This window comes from Xenopus laevis, chromosome 2S (assembly GCF_017654675.1).
Source record: "Xenopus laevis strain J_2021 chromosome 2S, Xenopus_laevis_v10.1, whole genome shotgun sequence".
Classification (NCBI taxonomy): domain Eukaryota; kingdom Metazoa; phylum Chordata; class Amphibia; order Anura; family Pipidae; genus Xenopus; species Xenopus laevis.
Genome location: NC_054374.1, coordinates 156,088,869 through 156,110,896, shown reverse-complemented (window position 1 = coordinate 156,110,896; position 22,028 = coordinate 156,088,869). Strand labels below are relative to the sequence as shown.

The 22,028-nt window shown below is 40.8% G+C and overlaps 1 protein-coding gene across 1 annotated transcript in view; it reads right to left on the bottom strand.

Annotated features, from left to right (window-relative positions):
* Positions 1-22,028, bottom strand: part of mtmr2.S (myotubularin related protein 2 S homeolog) — a 34,419-nt gene that overhangs the window by 6,658 nt on the left and 5,733 nt on the right. Inside the window, exons 2-10 of the mRNA XM_018250345.2 lie at positions 19,017-19,090; positions 16,177-16,271; positions 13,973-14,083; positions 11,528-11,629; positions 8,585-8,668; positions 4,897-5,046; positions 3,662-3,850; positions 2,636-2,821; positions 190-396 (exon numbers count right to left, since the gene is read on the bottom strand). Of these exons, the coding sequence (XP_018105834.1) occupies positions 190-396; positions 2,636-2,821; positions 3,662-3,850; positions 4,897-5,046; positions 8,585-8,668; positions 11,528-11,629; positions 13,973-14,083; positions 16,177-16,271; positions 19,017-19,062 (1,170 nt within the window). The 5' untranslated portion in view covers positions 19,063-19,090. The remainder of the gene's footprint in view (positions 1-189; positions 397-2,635; positions 2,822-3,661; positions 3,851-4,896; positions 5,047-8,584; positions 8,669-11,527; positions 11,630-13,972; positions 14,084-16,176; positions 16,272-19,016; positions 19,091-22,028) is intronic.

Below are 22,028 nucleotides of genomic sequence, written 5' to 3'. Positions count from 1 at the left end.
TTCAATATGAACAAATAAGCGCCATTAGTCTATGACTAAACCCCGCGTGATGCAGACTGTTTAATGTATGAGCTAGGGGGCGCAATTGCAGGTTCCCCTATGCAATAATGGTTTCCAGAGCACTAACTAAGCTTCCCCAGTTAAAGGGATGATCTTATTAGCCTTGTATTGAAGGAGGGCAGAACCCACCTGATAGAATCTGTGCCCAAAGCTGACCCACTCCTTCTCCACAAGAACCTCAAAGCCTCGGATGGTCCGGTAGTAGCCATCAAGCATGATCATAGCCAGGGAAGTGAGCTGGGGAGTGCGGTCCCAGCCATCGCTGCAGTGCACCACCACGGACGTCTTTCCCGATTCCACTTTGTCTGCAATCCTTAAGGCACCAGAAAGGATCAGCTACCGGGCAAAGGGTGAAAAAAAGAAAAAGAAAATTAGTCTTTATTATAAGATATTACAGCAAACACAGAAGGTTAGTAATGAATGATGATGGCCAAGATTTAAAGGATAAGTAAACCTTTAAAATAAGTGAATGTAGAATTAAAGGAAAACTTTACCCCCCAAACAATGTAGGTCTCTATAAGAAGATATTGCATAAAACAGCTCATGTGTAAAATCCTGCTTCATGTAAATAAACCATTTTCATAATATACTTTTCTAGTAGTATGTGCCATTGGGTAATCATAAATAGAAAATTGGCATTTTAAAAAACATAAGGGCCGCCCCCTGAGATCGTACGATTCACTGTACTCACAAACATACCAACAAACCATACATGTAAGGTCACATGAGCCAATTAACAGACAGAATTGTGTCTTTTGCTTCCTCACTTCTTCCTGTTACAGTTAGAGTTGAAGTATTTCTGGTCAGGTGATCTCTGAGGCAGCACACAGACCATCACAAAATGGGGAAAGATTGGATGTCTTCAGAGATGTAAAAGGGCAATATTTACTTAAATATATATTCCAGTTTGGGGAGATTCTTTAATATGCCACTTAATACGATATAAACTGTTGCTTAAGTGTTCATTTTGGGGGTATAGTTTTCCTTTAATGAGAGCGCTATTCCAATCACTTTTATCATTTACATTCATTAGTTATATTTTTCTAATTCCAAGATATTTAGGGAAACATGTATTGTTAATATGAATTTTGTTACAACAAAATTCATATTTCCCACCAGTCTGACCACCAAGTAGTCAAGGAAGTTGTCAGGAGAAAGAAAGAGGCTGCTCTGATGTTCTTCTGCTTAGGAAAGACGTGAGAAAGTTTTCTAATTTTATTCCTAAGCAGAAGAACATTTCTTTTTTTTTTTTTTTTTTTCTTCTTTCTCCTTGACTACTTGGTGGTCAGACTGGTGGGAAACGGACCAGCAGGTGGCGCAGTTGTAACAAAATTCATATTAACAGGACATGTATCCTTTAAAATCTTGGAATAATAAAAAAAATAACGAATGTACATTGAAAAATTTCTTAGAATAGCCCCCTCATCAATTTTACATTCACTTATTTCACAGGTTTAAAGGGGTGGGTAACCTTTAAGTTAACTTTAAAGGGATTCTGTCATGATTTTTATGGTGTCGTTTTTATTTCTAAATTACACTGTTTACACTGCAAATAATTCACTCTACAATATAAAATTTCATTTCTGAACCAACAAGTGTATTTTTTAGTTGTGATATTGGTGTGTAGGTGCATCTCAGGTCATTTTGCCTGGTCATGTGATTTCAGAAAGAGCCAGCACTTTAGGATGGAACCGCTTTCTGGCAGGCTGTTGTTTCTCCATGTGACGGAATGTGTCACAGTGGGACCTGGATTTTACTATTGAGTGTTGTTCTTAGATCTACCAGGCAGCTGTTATCTTGTGTTAGAGAGCTGCTTTCTCGTTACCTTCCCATTGTTCTGTTGTTAGGCTACTGGGGGGGAAAGGGAGGGGGTGATATCACTCCAACTTGCAGTACAGCAGTAAAGAGTGACTGAAGTTTATCAGAGCACAAGTCACATGACTGGGACAGCCGGGAAACTGACAATATGTCTAGCCCCATGTCAGATTTCAAAATTAAATATAAAAAAATCAGTTTGCTCTTTTGAGAAATGGATTTCAGTGCAGAAGTCTGCTGGAGCAGCACTATTAACTGATGTGTTTTGAAAAAAAATTCCCATGACAGTATCCCTTTAAGTAAGTTATAGAATGGCTAATTCTAAGCAACTTTTCAATTGGCCTTAATTTTTTTTCTTTTCTTTTTTATAGTTTTATTTGCTTTCTTCTTCTGACTCCTTCCAGCTTTCAGATGCTCTACTCAAAAACACATGCTCTTTGTTACTCTTTATTACTCATCTTTTTATTCAGGCCTCTCCTATTCATATTCCAGTCTCTTATTTAAATCAGTGCATGGTTGCTAGGGTATTTTGGACCTTAGTAACCAGATTGCTGAAACTGCAAACTGGAGAGTTGCTGAATAAAAAGCTAATTAACTAGAAATTAAAACCAACTGCAAATTGTCTCAGAATATCACTCTCTACCTCATACTAAAAGTTAACTCAAAGGTGAACAATATACAAATTTACTAAGGTCAGAACCTCAGGGGGTTTCCTGCAGTCCCTATATCAGCAAATTGCAATCCATATCCTTGTTCTGACCTTGATATGCTCCAGCCAGTGGGTAGACTCCAGGTTAGACAGCCAGTTTGCCTCCTGAATGCTCGGGTACGAGATCTCCTTGAGTTTTCTCTGCGACTCTCTCATCACGTGAATATTATGAATATCCAGGAAGACCAGCTCTGCGTTCTGATAAGCGTCTTCACTCTCAAACCCTCCGCCTTTAGCCTTTAGGAGACACCACACAAGCCAGTTCCATAAATCAACAGCCAAAAAGAGATGAGAGAAAGTTTGTGGCTCCATTAAGTTACTTGGTACCTGAAGCTCTGCAGCAGCTTAATGACAAAAAGACTGAAGACATCCAATCTCCCTACAACTGTCATTTGCCAACTGCCATAGCAATTAAAATACACAGGCCAGCTGAACAGAGACTCAATATACAGAGCTTCTTACATTCCAATTAGGAATAAGTGGGAGCAGTTTATGGAGACTTTACACTGGCCATCAGAGGGCGGACATTTTTCAATTTTCATAGTACAGGTATGGGATCCATTTTCCAGAAACCCATTTTCAAATTACAGAAAAGGCCTTCTTCAACAGACTCCATTTTATCCAAATTTCTAAAAACAAATTTCCTTTCTCTGTAATAATAAAACAGTAGCTTGTACTTGATCCCAACTAAGATATAATTAATCCTTATTGGAAGCAAAACCAGCCTATTGGGGTTTTTATAACATTTCAATTGTTTTTTAGTAGACTTAAGGTATGAAGATACAAATTACAGAAAGATCTGTTATCCGGAAAACCCCAGGTCCCAAGCATTCTGGATAACAGGTCCCATACCTGCATACAGGTCTCTTCATGTATAACACTACATGTATAACACTACTGGTATATACTTTCACAATACAGAACGAGTACAGACATCAAGAACAAGCAATGCAATAAACAAATATAAATATACAGAGTAAGTAAGATTAAGTGGCATGTGGCAAGAGACATGGGAAGCATGAGGTCCCTGTCCCCCAGAGCTTGCACTCTAAGACTGATATGCATGTTCCTTCATACCTTGTTTGCCACAGCATTGACACTCGGCCTTGCATCAAAGATAAAGATTTTGTGGGACTGAGCATTGGCATCCATGATAGACTGCAGGTACTTTTCATCCTCTTTGCTTCTCTTGCCATTGACCCCCGGCAAGGGTTGGCTACACCGAGTTATAGCAGCCTGGCTTTCAGGATGAATCCATGACAGTACCTTTAAGTGAAACATACATAGTGTTATTAGTCCATTTAAATGCAATTGCTATTGAAAGCAGCATCTGCCTGGATGTATATATTCTTATGATAAAGGAGAAGGAAAGCTACTGAAGCAGTTTATTGCCAATAGATTATCCACAATAGTGAAAGCTATAAGACTATATTTATTCTGCAGAATGCTTTATCATACCTGAGTAAACAGCTCTAGCAGCTCTCTCCTTTTGTTTAGGATAGCAGCTGCCATATTAGCTTGCTGTGACATCACTTCCCGTCTGAGTCTCTCCCTGCTCACTCATAGCTCTGGGCTCAGATTACAGCAGGGAGGGGAGGAGAAGGAATTAAAGGAGAAGGAAAGACTAAAAGTAAGCAAGCTTTATCAAAGGTCTATATAAATTCACCAGTAACCCCAGTAATGCTGCTCTGAGTCCTCCATCAAAAGAAACACCACATTTCTTTCCTTCTATTGTGTACTCATGGGCTTCTGTATCAGACTTCCTGTTTTCAGCTTAAACCTCCAGGGCTAGGGCTTGAGCATGCTCAGTTTGCTCCTCCCTGCATCCCCCCCCCCCTCCTCAATGCCCAGAACTATGAGTGATCAGGGAGAGACTCAGGCAGGAAGTGATGTCACACCAAGCTAATATGGCAGCTGCTATGCTAACTAAACAGAGAGTTTCTAGAGCGGTTTACTCAGGTATGATAAAGCATTCTGCAGAATAAATATTGTGTTATAGCTTTCACTATTGTGGCTAATCTATTGGCAATAAACTGCTTCAGTAGCTTTCCTTCTCCTTTAAAGGCATTTTCTCAGCTTGCTATGAGCCAATAATGCTGTAAAAGTAGTTGGAAGAATAGGAAGTGGTAAATCTGGCTTATTGCTTGCCAGTACAAATTCCAAAAGGGGCGACTTGTGCAATTGCTTTCCAATACTGTTGTTGTTTTTGGGTAACAATCATGCCCATGTGCAATCATTTCCCACTCTGGGCCTGATATTTCAGTGACGTGGCATTGCCATAGGACAGTTTTCGCTCAGGCCAACCCACTTACTGGTATCCGATCCTGCGCCCTGAAAGCTGCTATTTTTCTCAGTTCTTCATCGGAGATATTTGCCGGCACAACCAAACATGCTGGGTAGGTGTCGCACAAATTGTATCGCTCGTTCACTCGGGTAATTCTCCAGCTTTCATTTGGGATGCTCTGTAATGGGAATAAATGGTTTATGCGACTACATGTGCAATAAAATGGCATTGGCAAACCTTACTCTGAACAAACTGTGGCTCTGGGTCGTTCCGACCTTGCTGACTTTTTGGGTTCCAGTGCCCCTTTTATGGGTGTAATAAAAACTCACCCTGGTGGTCTAGTAGTCGGGGACGCCCGCCGCACAAGTCTTCAGCGCCGCAGGCACCTTAGGGGGCGCCTCCTTGTGATTTAAAGGCGCAGGCGGGCTGACGTCCTTTGAATAAAAGTATTTAAAGGAACATTTTGTTTTTACACACTGCCCATTATAGGAGTTTGTTCCTGGTGCTATTTGAGCTTTGTGCTATTCTGTTTTGAACCGATTTGATTCCTGTTGTGACCCCTGCCTGGCTTTTGACTATTCTGACCTCTGGATCCTGACCCTCGCCTGAATACCGACTACCTCTTCTGCTAAATCCTTCCTGATTGATCTTCTGGTTTTGACCCTTGCCTGCCTGACTTCGCTTATTCTCTGCCTGCCTCGACCCGGCCTGTCCTGACTACGATTCTCTCTTATACCTTGTACTACGACCTTCTGCCCAAATGACTTTGCTTACAGTTGTGCCCCTTCGCTTGTTTAGAACCTTTCGACTTGCACCTCTCATTTTAAGACCTTGCGGCATCTGAGTAGCTAAGGGCTCCTCCTGAGGCCAAAGGCGGCTGCTACAGGCAGAAGCACGAGCAGAGACAAGGGTGCTTGGCATTGGTTCTAAATTCAGGGTGCCAACTGTTACATTGGGATACTGTCATGGGAAAACATGTTTTTTCTCACAACACATCAGTTAATAGTGCTGCTCCAGCAGAATTTTGCACTGAAATCCATTTCTCAAATGAGCAAACAGATTTTTTTCATATTTAATTTTGAAATCTGACATGGGGCTAGACATATTGTCAGTTTCCCAGCTGCCCCCAGTCATGTGACTTGTGCTCTGATAAACTTCGGTCACTCTTTACTGCAAGTTGGAGTGACATCACCCCTGCCTCCCCCCCCCCCGAAGCCTAACAACAGAACACTGGGAATGTAACCAGATAGCAGCTCCCTAACACAAGATAACAGCTGCCTGGTAGATCTAAGAACAGCACTCAATAGTAAAATCCAGGTCTCACTGCGACACATTCAGTTACCTTGAGTAGGAGAAAAAGCAACAAGTGCTAGCTCTTTTTGAAAGCACATGACCAAGCAAAATAACCTGAGATGCACCTACACACCAATATTACAACTAAAAAAATACAATTGCTGGTTCAGGAATTAAATTTTATATTGTAGAGTGAATTGTTTGCAGTGTAATTTAGAAATAAAAACGACACCATAAAAATCATGACAGAATCTCTAAGTTCCAATCTCTTAAAATGGTAACAGATTAGTGATGTGTCTGTTGACCACCGGTTGGGGCGGGTTCCTGTTGAAATTTGGCCAACCACCGTGGATTAGGTATGGGTAGGGTTGCCACCTGGATGGTATTTTACCGGTTTGGAAAGTAAAAATGATGGTTGATCCCAATGTTATTAATAGGGAAAAAAGATAAATATATATGAACGCCGGTGTTTTTTTGCAGGAAAAGTGGCAACCCTAGGTATGGGTGTAAGCAAGACTGTAGCATTACACTCCTCCAATTCTCCCAAATATTCCCCGACTTTCAACTGAGGCGAGCACATAAGTAGCGCACAGAGTGAGAGGACGAGGATACGGGTTGGGTGCAGGTTCTACAGTGACAACCTTTTGTGTGTTAGCGTTTGGTGCAGGTTGAGTTTTTCTGACCCACTATGACGGATCTATGAAAACACTGCTGTATAGTGTATAGTCGCTGACCCCACCTAAAAACAAATGCTCTGTAAGGCTACAAATGCATTGGTTATTGCTACTTTTTATTACTCAGCTTTCTAGTAAGGTCCTCTCCTATTCCAGTCTCTTATTCAAATCAATGCATGGTTGCTAGAGTAATTTGGACCCTAGCAACCAAATTCTTTATGATGCAAATTGAAGAGCTGCAGAATAAAAAGCTAAAAGGCTCAAAAACCTTAAATAATAAAAAACGATTGCAAATGATTTCAGAATATCACTCTCAACATCATACTAAATGTTCTCAATGGCGAACAACCCCTTTAAAGGAGACATATAGGATAACTGGAAACCCCTCTAATCTTGTAGGCAGTAATGAATACTATATGGGAGCTGGTTTCACTTTGGGCTAAAAGTGATCATTATCTTTAAAACTGCCCCTTTATTGGAGCTCCCTATAGATCTGCTATGGTCCCTGTCTGTGTCAAATGAGGGGTGGGCGTGTCCCTGTCAGAAGCACAGTGGGAGGAGGATAGCCAATCACAGTCCGGCAGTCAGACAAGCAGATCAGCCTAGTTGCTGATTGCTTTCTATTCACTGTCTCCCTGCACAGCTTGGGAAAGGAGGCAGCAGAAGTTAAACAGATGGGTGGGAATAGTAGGGGTTTGCAGAATGTTTCAATAGAATCAGCCTGAGTCACTAATAACTTTCTATATTTAAAAAGGTATCGGACCTATTATCCAGAATGCTTGGGACCTGGGTCTTTCCAGATAACGGATCTTTCTGTAATTTAGATCTTCATACCTTAAGTCTACTAGAAAATCATATAAACATTAAATAAACCCAATAATCTGGTTTTGCTTCCAATAAGGATTAATTATATCTTAGTTGGGATCAAGTACAAGGTACGGTTTTATTATAACAGAAAAAGCAAATCATTCTTAAAAATTTGGATTATTTAGTTAAAATGGAGTCTATGGGAGATGGCCACTCCGTAATTCTGAACTTTCTGGATAATGGGCTTTCCAGATAACGGATCCCATACCTGATAATAAACTGGCAGATTCTAGTGTTTCATACGTTATGTCTCCTTTAAAATTAACATCTAATATAATAAAGGCAGCCATATTTTAAGGTAATTTGTGATTTGTTTTTTTTTAGCGTTTTTTGAATGATTGTTTTTGTAGGGCTGCAGCACTCTGGCTTGGAATTTCTTCCGCTATCTCATTGCTCATTACCCTAGCAACCAGGCAGTTCTGAGGTCAGATTGGAATATTAAAATACATAAGCAATAATAGAATGAGAACAACAAGAAAACTGAAGACCAACTGAAAAGTTGTTTAAACAGGTATGTTTGTAACATACTAAAAGTTATGTTAAAGAAGAATGTCCCCTTAGACATTAGACTATAAGTTCCACCGGGTAGAGATAGATGGAATGAGGGACCTTAGATTGTAAGCTCCACTGGGGCAGAGACTGATGGGAATGAGGGATCTTGGACTGGAAGTTCCACTGGGGCAGGGACCGATGGGAACGAGGGACCTTAGATTGTAAGCTTCACTGGGGCAGAGACTGATGGGAATGAGGGACCTTAAGCTGTAAGTTCCACTGGGGCAGGGACTGATGGGAATGAGGGACTTTAGACTGTAAGCTAGTGATGGGCGAATGATGCACTGTAAATACAATGATGAGTCTGTAAATACAATGAATAGTTCCTACCTGTCGTCTGTATTCCTGGATCGGGTCATAGACCTTCCAACCATTTTCAGGGAACACTTCTTTGTACTCAAATGCAAAGAGAGGCTGTAGGGAAAGCCCAACACTATAAGAACTTAAATAAGTAAGATACAGAACCAAAATAAACATATATATATTGAACATAAAGAGAAAAATAAAGCCATACATGGAGATCCCTCTTTGACTTTTTTGTGCTGCAAATTCATTGCTTCAGTCAGCAGGTCAGTGGAGTTGGTACATCTCTGTTTTTAAAGGAACAGTAACACAAAAAACTGAAAGTGTATCAAAATAATAATATAATGTACTGTCGCTCTGCACTGGTAAAGCTGCCATGTTTGCTGCAGAAAGACTAATATAGTCTATAGGGGGTCTACATCTGTTATGTTCTATGTATCCTGTGCCTTCTCTCCTTTATCCAGCTTGAATGGCTGCCCCCATGGCTACACAGCAGATACTATAAACTATAGTAGTACTTATCTGTTATCTACTGTGTATCCTGTGCTTGAATGGCTGCCCCCATGGCTACACAGCAGATACTATAAACTATAGTAGTCCTTATCTGTTATCTACTGTGTATCCTGTGCTTGAATGGCTGCCCCCATGGCTACACAGCAGATACTATAAACTATAGTAGTACTTATCTGTTATCTACTGTGTATCCTGTGCTTGAATGGCTGCCCCCATGGCTACACAGCAGCTTGTTTATATAAACTATAGTAGTACTTATCTGTTATATACCGTGTATCCTGTGCTTGAATGGCTGCCCCCATGGCTACACAGCAGCTTGTTTATATCAACTATAGTAGTACTTATCTGTTATCTACTGTGTATCCTGTGCTTGAATGGCTGCCCCCATGGCTACACAGCAGATACTATAAACTATAGTAGTCTTGCTGAAGCAAACACTCAGCTGTTACCAGTGCATGGAAACAGTATATAATATATTACATTTAAATTTAAAAACGCTTTCATTTTTTGATTACTAATGTATTTTCCATGTTGATTGAAAGAAGTGAAGTACACAAGATACAAGGCATTTTATCACTGCCAAAGCTCACCAATTTTAGATTTTAATTGTAATTTAAAGAAGAAGGAAAGTCCTTTTTACTTTTGGATGCCAAAAGTTATTTTAAGTGACTTTTACTTAGCTGACACTTGCTGGAAGAACCACCGAACCGGTGCAGTTTTCTCCTGATAGGAGCACGGGCTCAGGGTTATACCAGCGAGCACCATGGAGTGATAGTTTTCCAGGTTCTTCTTTGTTCAAATTTCCCGGGGCAGACGCATGCGCAGTAGAATGAAATAGACATTTTCGTGAAAATGCAGCTTTTTGCTCTCTACTGCGCATGCGCACCCACGAGAAGAAAGAAGAAGCAGGAAGATGATCGCTCCGTGGTGCTCGCTGGGAGAATCCCCGGACTGGAGTAGTTTTCTCCTGATAGGAGCACCGGTCCGGGGTGTCAGGTAGTAAATGCAATCACTTGGGAGTGCCTTTTGGCACCCCCAAGTATAACAAGAATTTCCTTCTTTAAAGTCAGTGCATTTTTGGTGACTCCGACTCCACAGATACCCAAACTTGCTTCCGATTCCACAGCTCTGTTAAAATGAGAAAATTGCCAGTGCACGGTTTGCCTTTTATAAATGTTGTGTACAAATATTGGCTTTTTATCGTTTATAGCTGCTGGTCAACTCCAGAATGTTGGTTAGGCAGAGTGCTGGCACAATGGTGTTTATAACAGATGTCAACGCCACAGCATGAGTTAGACCAAGCGCTGGCGATTTCTTTCTGTGTTTTGTTTACAAATTGTAGCCAAATATTGCCTATAGCTGCCATTCAGCCTTTAAAACAGGGAATCACTTTCAGATGTATGTTAATTAGCTGGGGCTAAAAAGCTCCCTGCTTTCTCACTAGAGCTCCTGAGCTAAGGGTAAGCGCACATTGGTCTTACTACTCACACTGGTTGCTATGGGAATGCTAATGGATAGTGTAGGACTCTCATACAATGAGGGGCCTTGACGTGGCACATGAGCTTGCATATTTTGGCCAAAGTGTGGAACTAACGCCTCATTTTTTGTAAAAAATTATTATTAAAGACAAACTGTGCGGCGTGCGCTGGCAATTTTTCTCTTTGTGTACAAATATTGGCTTTTTATCGTTTATAGCAGCTGGTCAATTCCAGAATGTGGGTTAGGCCGAGCGCTGGCACAAGGGTGCTTCTAGCAGCTGGTCAACGCCACAGCGAGCGTTAGTCCGAGTGCTGGCAATTTCTTTCTGTGTTTTGTTCACAGCTCAAAAACATTTTCACAACTGGCGGAACTGTGACCAACACTGAAAAAACGTTGCTGCTTTTGAGCACAGTTATCACAGGAAAAGTCTACGACAGAGTGATTATGTTTACTGGTAGAATTAGTGCCCATTAGGGACGATCTCATCCCACAACACAAATGCACAAAATGGCATCACGCAAGTGCCATCATCTGTAGAACGTTCCAGTTTGTTTCCGCAGGAACCCCCTTATCTATCTGCCTGTGGGCTCACTACTGCCACTCACAGGGATAGGTCAATGGTTCACCCTGCATGCCATTGGGGTAAATTTATCAAAGAGTGAAGTTCCGCCACTAGAGTGAAATTCCACAGCTCTCCATTCATTTCTATGGGATTTTGAAAGGCGTATTTATCAATGGGTGAAAGTATAAGTTCACCCTTTAATAAATACACCTATAAAAATCCAATAGAAATGAATGGAGAGTGTCGGAACTTCACTTTCATAAATATACCCCATTGTGTCTCATTAGCTGCAACAATCACTGATGCCCCTCTGCCCTCCTACCACCTAACTGCCTTCACAAGATATAAACTGCCAACCAGTTTTACAAGCCCCATGCCAGACGCAGTATACACAACGCAGCCCAAATGTCACTTACCAAGCCATAATTTAATGGAAAGGCAAACTTCATCAGATTCTCGAATACAGATTTACGAGTGCGCAGGTCTTGTTTGTAGGCAAATCGGATGTTTCGCATATCCTGGCAAGACGAAGGCAAAAACACTGGCTATAAACAAACACCAAAACTCCAAACCAAATAAACGGGAAGCTCTACCCTATAGATACGTACATTATTCTAACAACGAATGATCGGTAATGCTCATGTGCTTAAGTAATTATGGACAGAAGGTTTTGTTTATCTGCATGTTTATACCCTGTAGCATCTCTTTCTGAATCTTTTATAAAATGTCCCACTTCCCTTGCACCGACTGTGATTTAGATCAGGTACAAACCCACTGGCAGTGCTGGGAAAGGGGCTGATCTCATCTGCATAGAGATTATGGCTAGAGTGAGTCCCGTCAGGCAGGAGGCATTGCAGTGCTCACATACAAATGTCTCCTGACTGTGCCAAGCCCTGCCCATTGGAAAAAGAGTGGCCAACAATTAAATGTTGAACTTCCAACTCAACCCAGCCATTCAGAGCAGAACAGGGAAGAAGTTTGTTGCAGGCCCACCCGTAGGTTATGCCACCTGATTTATGTTGTATATGTAAAGTTGTATATCGTAGTCGTATATATACAGTACATAGATGGATGAACCAACGCCACCTAAAGCTCAACTTGGCCAAACTGAGCTCATGGTCTTTCCACCCAAACCGAGCCCTTCTCTTCCTTTCTCTCCCCGACTCCCATCTCTCTCCCCCCTCCAATCAATGTTAAACACGGCTACCAGGATCCTTCTGCTCTCTCCTAAAAGGGAACCTGCTCAACTCCAATAAAATCCGTAGCGTGGCTGCCTGTTAAGCAAAGGATAACATATAAAACCCTTCTACTAACATTCAAAGCCCTTCACTCCTCTGCTCCTCACTACGGGGCAAATTCACTAAGATTCGTAGTTGTGCCAGGCGTAACTTTGCCACACTTCGCCAGGCGTAGTTTCGCCAGCGCTTCGCAAATTCACTAAAATCCGATGTTGCGCTCAGGGGTAGCGTAAGGTTGCGAAGTTGCGCTAGCGTGGATTCGCTAAGTGAAGCGAAGTTACGCTAGCGAAGGCTAATTTGCATACGGCGCCAAATTCAAATTTCAATGGAGGAATACGTATCAGCACTACAAATGCCTAGAAAACCTTCAAAACATCAAATAAAATTTTTTATTTTGCCCTACACATGTGCCCACTGTATAGGTAAGTTGCCATGAGTCAGGAAATGTAGGGGGGAAGGAGGGGAGCCCCAAAAAAATTTTCGATCTTTTTCAGCCGATCACCCATAATGTAGAAAACACGCCAGCGTTTTTTGGGACTTAGAAAAAATTTGGACTTTTTGTGAAGCAATCCCTATCTACTCTATTGCGATTCGCCTGGTCTGAGGTGGCGAAGGAAGTCTAGCGTAAAAGGTAGCGTTCAGTACACTGCGCGCATTAGTGAATTTGCGTAGTTACGTCCGTAGCGAAACTTCGCCAGGCGTAAGGGTGCGAAGTAACACTAGCGAATTTACGCCAGCGTTCGTTAGTGAATTTGCGCAGTAACTAAAATGCCAAACGCTAGTGAAGTAACGCTAGCGTTCGGTGCTTCGTGAATTTGCCCCTACATTTCTTCTCTTGTCTCAATATAAATTCCTAGTAGTCTTCTCCGCGCCACCTTCTCTTCACACCATCCACTGCCACCTCTTGTCTCAAACTCTTTTAGTTTGCTGCTCCTTACCTCTGTAATTCCATCCCTGAATTTCTCCGTAAGGAATCCTCTCTCAATCTCTTCAAGAAAAAACTAAGAGCCTACCTTCCGGAGCACTAGAACATTAGCCTAGTCCTGTCCTTACTGACTATGCCTTACCTTCTGCACTTTTTCATCTCCAATTTGTGCCTGTATGTTAGCCTCCCATCCACTTAGACTGTAAGCTCTATGGGGGGGAGGGACCTCCATTCCACTATGTCTCTTACCACATAGCACTTAAGCTCTTTGTCCTGATATGATTCTATTATATTTATTATGTGATTTGAAAAGAAAGAAAGAAAGAAAGAAAGAAAGAAAAAAAGAAAGAAAGAAAGAAAGAAAGAAAGAAAGAAAGAAAGAAAGAAAGAAAGAAAGAAAGAAAGAAAGAAAGAAAGAAAGAAAGAAAGAAAGAAAGAAAGAAAGAAAGAAAGAAAGAAAGAGGTGTGTGTGTGTGTGTGTGTGTGTGTGTATATATATAGTACTTTTATGCACTGTACAGTGCTGCAGCTCCCTTAACAGCGCTTTACAAATAAAGTTATACATACATACATAGGGGAATACATATTCTATTTATCCATTTATAGAGCCATTCACTCGGTTGTTCAAACTGAGCTGCAGGCACCTCTTCACTTCCTTTGGGACGACTAATGGAAAGGACATTATTTCAGGAAAATACCTTGCAGACAATTTCTATGCCATTAGGATTTTCTCCACGGCTGGCAGCTCCCCCAATTTTCTCTATTCTGCTGATAATTCCAAGAGGGGCGTCCAGGACGAGGTGTCTGTCCTGCCGAAAAAGAAAACCAAAGAGCTGCTGTGCATTATGGGAACATTGAGTGGCACTCATCAATGGGTCAGTAATGCAAATAAATGCTTGCACATCTGTAACCCTGTGTAAAGTGAAAAGGGGGTGCAGCATCCAGGCCCCACTGCACTCAGCATAGCTACTTTTCCTCTCCAATATTTCCTGGTGCAAATGGGCCCATCTACTTCCAGTCATGTAATTCTAGCTTGAAATACTAGAACCCTTAGAAAATGTGGATTTACACTAATGGGCAGATTTAGCAAGGGTCTAAGTGTAAAACCGAATTTTCAAGTTTTGTTTGGCCAAACTAAGGAATTTTTTAAGAATTCAAATTCGATTTTCAAGATTTATCATACATTGGCCCTTTAAGAACTCGAATTCGACTATTCGCTACCTAACACCTGCCGAATTGCTGTGAATGGTAGACATCCTTGGAGTTGTTTTTTTCAGAGAAAAAACTCGAATCGAGTTTTCGGGTCGGTCCAATTGACCTGATTTTGGAAAATTATTTTTTTTAATAAAATGTCAATTGGCGAAATTTCGAGTTCATGGGAGTTTTTAAAAATTCACCTGAACTCGAAATTTCGACCCTTGACAATTCTGCCCATCAGAGGCCCATTTATCAAAAGTCAAATTTCGAATTCATGTGAAATTTTTTTTTAAATTTGAATATTCTTACAATTCGGCTGGAATGTTATTTCTGAAAAAAATCTAATGTCTAATATTCGTTCGAATGGTTCTGACCTGAAAATTCTAATCGTATTCGATTAGTACGAATCGAGTTTTTCTCCGGAAAAAAAAAAAAACTTAAAATGTCAGGAAGGCTATTAGCATCTCCAAATGGCTCAACAGACCTCTGTTATTGACTTGTACATTAACTCGGCAGGTTTTAGGTGGCGAATATTCGAATATACTGTTTCCATGGTTGAGGTGTGATAAATATCACGTTCGAATTTAAATTCGAATAGGTGGATTAAGATTCAAATGTATGTATTTTGTAAATTCAAATTCCTTATATTCTAAGGAACTATTTAATTTATTTGAGCACTGTACTTCAGCTACCTCAATTAATTGAAAGAGGTTTTATTAATTGCACTAAATTACTGCTTATTTAAAGGTTTTTCGTTAACCTATATCACGGATAATTAAGTTGTTGGAACATGGGATTGATTATAAAAAATGTTTTGGTAATTAAAATGAATTACGTTTATTATCGGGTCTATGAATTCAAAGTTGGTAAATTAATTTATTAATAGAAAACCATATTATCATGGAAATCAACTGTATAATTTGATTAGGGAATCAAACAAAAATGTATTAACAAGGGATTCTCTCTCTTCACAAACTCTGAAAACATTAATGCTGAATCAGGTTTCTGTTTTTTTTGTTTTTACTGCATATCTGACGATTCAGCTCCAAACATTAGTAGAGTGGACGAAAGATCAATGGTCGTGCGGGAAAGATCTTAATTGTAGCATGTATAGCCACCTTAAGGGAAGTTTAGTGAAAAAATAAAACCCTGGGTAAAATTAGGCTGTGCAAAAATAAAATAAAAAAATCTAATATAATTAGTTAGCCAAAATTGTAATGTAGAAAGGCTGGAGTGACTCTTGATGTCGAAGATAATAGCCAGAACACTACTTCCTGCTTTTCAGCTCTCTAACTCTTGAGTTAGTCCGTGACTGTAAGGGGGGCCACATGGGACATTACTGTTCAGTGAGTTTGTAATTGATCCTCAGCATTCAGCTCAGATTCAAAAGCAACAGTTATGACTCATGTGGCCCTCCCTCAAGTCTCTGATTGGTTACTGCCTGGTAACCAATCAGTGGAAACCAAGAGAGCTGCAAAGCAGGAAGTAGTGCTCTGGCTATTTATGTTAAACATCCAGTCACTCCAGCCTTTATACATTACATTTTTGCCTAACCAACTGTATTAGAAACATTTTTTATTTTGCACAGCCTATCTATTTACCCAGTTTTTATTTTTATACTGAACTGTTCCTTTAAGGCTTGTCATTAAAAAAGAAAGATACGGGAGAAGATTGTTATCTTGGGAGACACTCAGTGATCCCTTACCCTTTCCAGACTTCTGAAATAGAGTCGGTAATTGGTGACGGTGAAGCTTCCCCTATAAGCGCCGCTGAATGGGCAGATGTACGTAACGTCTTTGGCTGGAAGGAACGAGATACACAAAGTGTAACTGAATATTCTACTTCCCACACTTCTTTCTCAAACTCACTTTCAGTGCTGATGCTGTACATTATCCCCTTCACTGATGGTGCGCTCTAACACCGCGCTCTAACACCCAGCCCTGCATTTTAATTAACTTTTAGTATGATTTAGAGAGAGATATTCTGAGACAATTTGCAACTGGTTTTAATTTGTTATTATTTGTGTTTTTTGAGTTAGCTTTTTCTTCAGTTTGCAATTTCAGCAATCTGGTTACTAGGGTCCAAATTACCATAGCAACCATGCATTGATTTGAATAAGAGACTGGAATATGAATAGGAGAGGACTGAATAGAAAGGCGAGTAATCAAAGGTAGCAATAACAATACATTTGTAGCTTTACAGAGGATTTGTTCTTAGAACGGGTCAGTGACCCCCCCCATTTAAATGCTGGAAAGAGTCATAAGATGAAGGCAAATTAACGAAAAAACTAACAAGTAAATAATGAAGACCAATTAAAAAGTTGCTTAGAATTGTCCAGTCTGTGGCATATTAAAAGTTAACTTAAAGGTGAACCACCCCTTCAATAAAGAACAGACTGTGCCACTTGTTGGTTGTTGGAGGGGAGGAGGATTAACCTGGGCTGCAGAGATGAGATGGTTTATTTTATGAAATAAACACAGCGCTGGGCTGTCACTATTTGTATATTACTTGTGCCACTATTGTATAAACTAGGTGATCACTTGCCGTCTCTATCCGCAGTCTTTCAGCTGAAGTGAAACATGGCTGTCTAGGGATGCTGGGAGTTGCCTGCAGAATATGCTCCCTATGTGTAGGAAACAAAGGCCATTCTGTGCCCGGCTATTATCACCCTGCCCACAGACCCATCCCTCTCATACCAAGCACTCATTCTGTGTAGCCCTGGGTCATCAGCAGCTGCCAGTGTTCTTTGCCAGGAAGCAGGCCCACGTCTGACTACACCCCAGTAACATTCCATTAATTGGTAATGACGTATTCCCCAGTTATTCATCTGCTGGTGCCAGTTGCTGCCGGGCAGGACTCTATAACCAGCCTGACAGTTACTGAAATACAACTCCCAGCAGCCCCAGCCTGCCTCCTAGTACAAGACTGCATGTCTCAACTTGAAAATAAATATGATAAAGCTCTCACTTTTCTGCAGTGCTGTAAATAACTCCCAATGCTTGGATAGTGCAAACCATTTAAAGGGATCCTGTCATGGGAAAACATCTTTTTTTCAAAACGCATCAGTTAATAGTGCTGCTCCAGCAGAATTCTGCACTGAAATCCATTTCTCAAAAGAGCAAACAGATTTTTTATATTCAATTTTGAAATCTGACATGGGGCTAGACATTTTGTCAATTTCCCAGCTGCCCCAAGTCATGTGACTTGTGCCTGCACTTTAGGAGAGAAATGCTTTCTGGCAGGCTGCTGTTTTTCCGTCTCAGTGTAACTGAATGTGTCTCAGTGGGACATGGGTTTTTACCATTGAGTCTTGTTCTTAGATCTACCAGGCAGCGGTTATCTTGTGTTAGGGAGCTGCTATCTGGTTACCTTCCCATTGTTCTTTTGTTTGGCTGCTGGGATATTACTCCAACTTGCAGTACAGCAGCAAAGAGTGATTGAAGTTTATCAGAGCACAAGTCACATGACTTGGGGCAGCTGGGAAATTGACAATATGTCAAATTGAATATAAAAAAAAAATCTGTTTGCTCTTTTGAGAAATGAATTTCAGTGCAGAATTCTGCTGGAGCAGCACTATTAATGGATTCATTTTGAAATTTTATTTTTTTCCCATGACAGTATCCCTTTAACTAACAGTGATTTGTAGTATAGTAACTGGAGTGATGTTGGTACTAACTAACGCTGTACTACTGCTAAGAAGCCTGGGTTATTATACTCTCTCCTGCCTCCAGGGCACCAGCATTACCCCTGTCAACCTGAAGGTTTAAAGTTCAGCACCCATCAGTGAACACCCAGGAAGTCCATGGAGCTCAGTGATGTCATGTGTCCACTGGCTGATGAGTTCTTTGAGGCCGGTTTATAAACACGGAACAAATTTGCACATGGTCAGAAACCCAAAGCAACCAATAGCTGCAGAATGAACAATGAAAGAAAACATTTGATTGGTTGTCATGGGTTAAAATTTGCCCTCTGTTTAGAAATTAGCCCATTGTGCTTGATGGGGTGGTGGTTGTAACTCTGGGTTGTAACTCTGGGTTGTAACTCTGGGTTGTAACTCTGGGTTGTAACTCTGGGTTGTAACTCTGGGTTGTAACTCTGGGTTGTAACTCTGGGTTGGGTTGTAACTCTGGGTTGTAACTCTGGGTTGTAACTCTGGGTTGTAACTCTGGGTTGTAACTCTGGGTTGTAACTCTGGGTTGTAACTCTGGGTTGTAACTCTGGGTTGTAACTCTGGGTTGTAACTCTGGGTTGTAACTCTGGGTTGTAACTCTGGGTTGTAACTCTGGGTTGTAACTCTGGGTTGTAACTCTGGGTTGTAACTCTGGGTTGTAACTCTGGGTTGTAACTCTGGGTTTTTTGCCTGGATCTGAAAGGAAAGGCGAGTTTCCCCTTTGATGTATAGCACTATGGAACATCACAGATAACCCCCTAAATTAAGATAAAAGATTGATCATCTCAGTTGATCCCTAATGCTGCCATATATACAGTATGCACCGTGATTCCCAGTATAAACCATTAGAAAGGGCAAGTAAACATGTCAAATACCGACGTCCTTAACGGACTCTCCTGGCAGTAAGAGCAGCTCCTCCATCCCGGCTCCTGCGTTCTCCTATCTGGACCTATGGAGTAAAACATGAAGCCAATAAGTGAGGCTGTACATAAATTTACTGCTCCAATTTAATATTTTAAATTCACTAAATCACCAGACTAGAGCCTGCAGGTAAAAAAAAACTCCCACAACCCTCCTATTCTAATAATCCTGTACAGGGATATGGACCAACATATCAGAAAGTTAAATTAAAGGTGAACATCCCCTTTAAGGGTGACTAGAAACAACATTAACGGCTGAAATTGTGTGCAATCAAATCTATGGATTAGTTATTAGCAGGAGATGCAGGAAATTGACTGCAAAACTTGGCTGCAAATAGTGCCAGTCCCTGTGACTGTCTCACTCGGAAATGATGGATAGAATGGATATATATGGAAACAATGGATTGCCGCAATCCTTGACTCCTTATATTGGGATGCATACATTTAAAGGGGAACTAAAGTCTAAAATAGAATAAGGCTAGAAATGCTGTATTTGGTATACTAAATATAAACTTACTGCACCACAAGCCTAACCAAACAAATAATTTATGCTTTCAAAGCTGGCCGCAGGGGGTCACCATCTTGTAACTTTGTTAAACATCTTTGCAAGACCAAGACTGTGCACATGCTCAGTGTGGTCTGAGCTGCTTTGGGATCGTCATAAATGATCAAAACAGCACAAGTCAAATAATATCTGCCAGAAGCCGATACAGCAAGACTGATTAATAATCAGAATATACAGACTGCACTGGGTCCTGTGTTGTCATGTCACGTCTAATGTGGATTTTATAGTTTTTGTATTGTTTAATACAAACTTTCTCCAACTCTGCAGAACCAGTGGCTGCAGCAAAATAATCCTTCAATGAGAATCCCAGTTTATCTGTATCTGTAAATCTGGCTCCATGATCTTTGTCCCTGCCACTGGAGTTAGAAACAGTAAAGGGGATGTAAAGGCAAAAATAAAAACCAACATGAATCTCTACGCAGTCGTCGACTGCTCTACAGGGAAACAAACAAACAAAGCTGCTCGAATTCTGCACAACTGGGAAGTAGGGTGGGGATGGGCTCCCCCTGCTGTTCTAAAGTATGATCGTTTCCCTGCAGAGCAGCTAGGGACTGACTGAAGTTTCCTATCCTAAACAAAAGGGGAATTTCACTGCATACAGTCAGGTTGCTTATAAAAACGGTAGACATTTTATATTGGAGATAGGTTTCTTTTTTATTAAAGAAAGTAAAAATAGGATTTTTTTGCCTTTACATCCCCTTTAACTATCTTGACCTACATGGGCAGGATGGTGGCACAGTCGTTAGCATTGGGTCCTGATAAAACTGCCCCTAGTGTGTGTGTGACTGTCATAGGGACCTTAGATTGTAAACTCCACTGGGGCAGGGACTGATGGGAATGTGTCAGCGCTATATAAATAATAATACTTGTTTTTCTTTCTCTCCCAGCTTAACGAGATGCCCTAATTAACTGGGTGTGGAGTTAAAAACCACAGGTTTGGTGGTTCTTCCAGACACAAGAGACAACAGATTAAGCACAACCAAACATGCTTACATACAAGCACACGTTTATTTGGAGTCGCACTAACATGCCCTTGCTTGGGTCTATCAGTTGTGTGTTATCTCTTTGGGGTACGACCAAACCTGCAACAAAGTTTAACAGTTTTGCAGCTCCTCATACAGTGGAATATTCTCATAGTTTACAGCTCATGAGTCACAGACTCCTAAAAAGATAATGATAATAATAATAATGATAATAATAATAATAATAATAAGGGAAGATGCCATTTACTCACCTCCCGTCTTCATTTACCTCCCACAATGCTGAAATCACTAGGCTGAAGTGGCATGTCAGCAATAATTGGTGGGCCAAGATTCTAAATACTAAACTCCACCCAAAATTCTGTTGCAAAATACATGCAATTCTAGGCCACTACCCATACATTTATTACACACTAGCTGTGGTGGTAAAGTCTGAATGTAATGAAATGTGCCGTCTGTCCCTTTCTGTTCTCAGATGCTAATGCTTGAAAAAAAATGTAGTAGATGTCAGTTCTGTTAATCAGCTTCTGCTACATTTTTTCAGGAGTCAGGACCAGCAGTGCAGAGATTATAAACAGTAAGAGCATTAGTTTTTAGATGGGAACACTGAGCCTCATTTGAAATCTGGAAAGAGTCAGAAGAACATTACAATTCAAGATCTATAAAAAAGAAAAAATGAAGGCCAATTGAAAATTTGCTTAGAATAAGCCATTCTATAACATACTAAAAGATAACTTAAAGGTTGCGCCTTTATTCAACATACATTGGACTCTATGGGCAATTTTACATTCGTTTGTTTTGAGGGTTTACAGTATGTCCAAGTAAATGGTGACTGCTGTGAGTCCTTTCTTGGACTGAGAGATAGAGATATATAACAATAATATAGATAATACCCGCACTCCGGGTGCTTGGCCTAAATGATATATAAATAATTGTAAAGAGGACCAGCACTCCGTTTCCAAAACTCAATGATTTATTGTAGTGTCATTGAGTAAGGCTTGTGATAAATCTGCTGATGGAAAAGGAAACACAGCAAGAACCATCTGATCAAAGCCCAGTTCTGCTTTCAATCCTGAACCTGCAGCATCTCTCCATCCACCAATATTGTGTGTGCGCGTCTGCGTGTGCGCGTCTGCGTGTGCGCGTCTGCGTGTGCGTGAAGCAGGAAGGGGTGGGACCCTTACTATCAGAGGGGGGTCAGCTGGTTGCTGAACTCATATTTTTCATCTGTCTACACAAATGAGGAATCAGTAAGTGAAGGTTTCCTTCTTACAGTCCCAATTCTAGTAATACAACTAATGATGCATGGTTCACACATGAAGAAATTCAAAAGAGACTTGAACATGTTAAGATTAACAAAGGTCCAGGGCCAGATGGTATTCATCCCAGGGTAATTAGCGAGCTTAGCTCTGTGATTGCCAA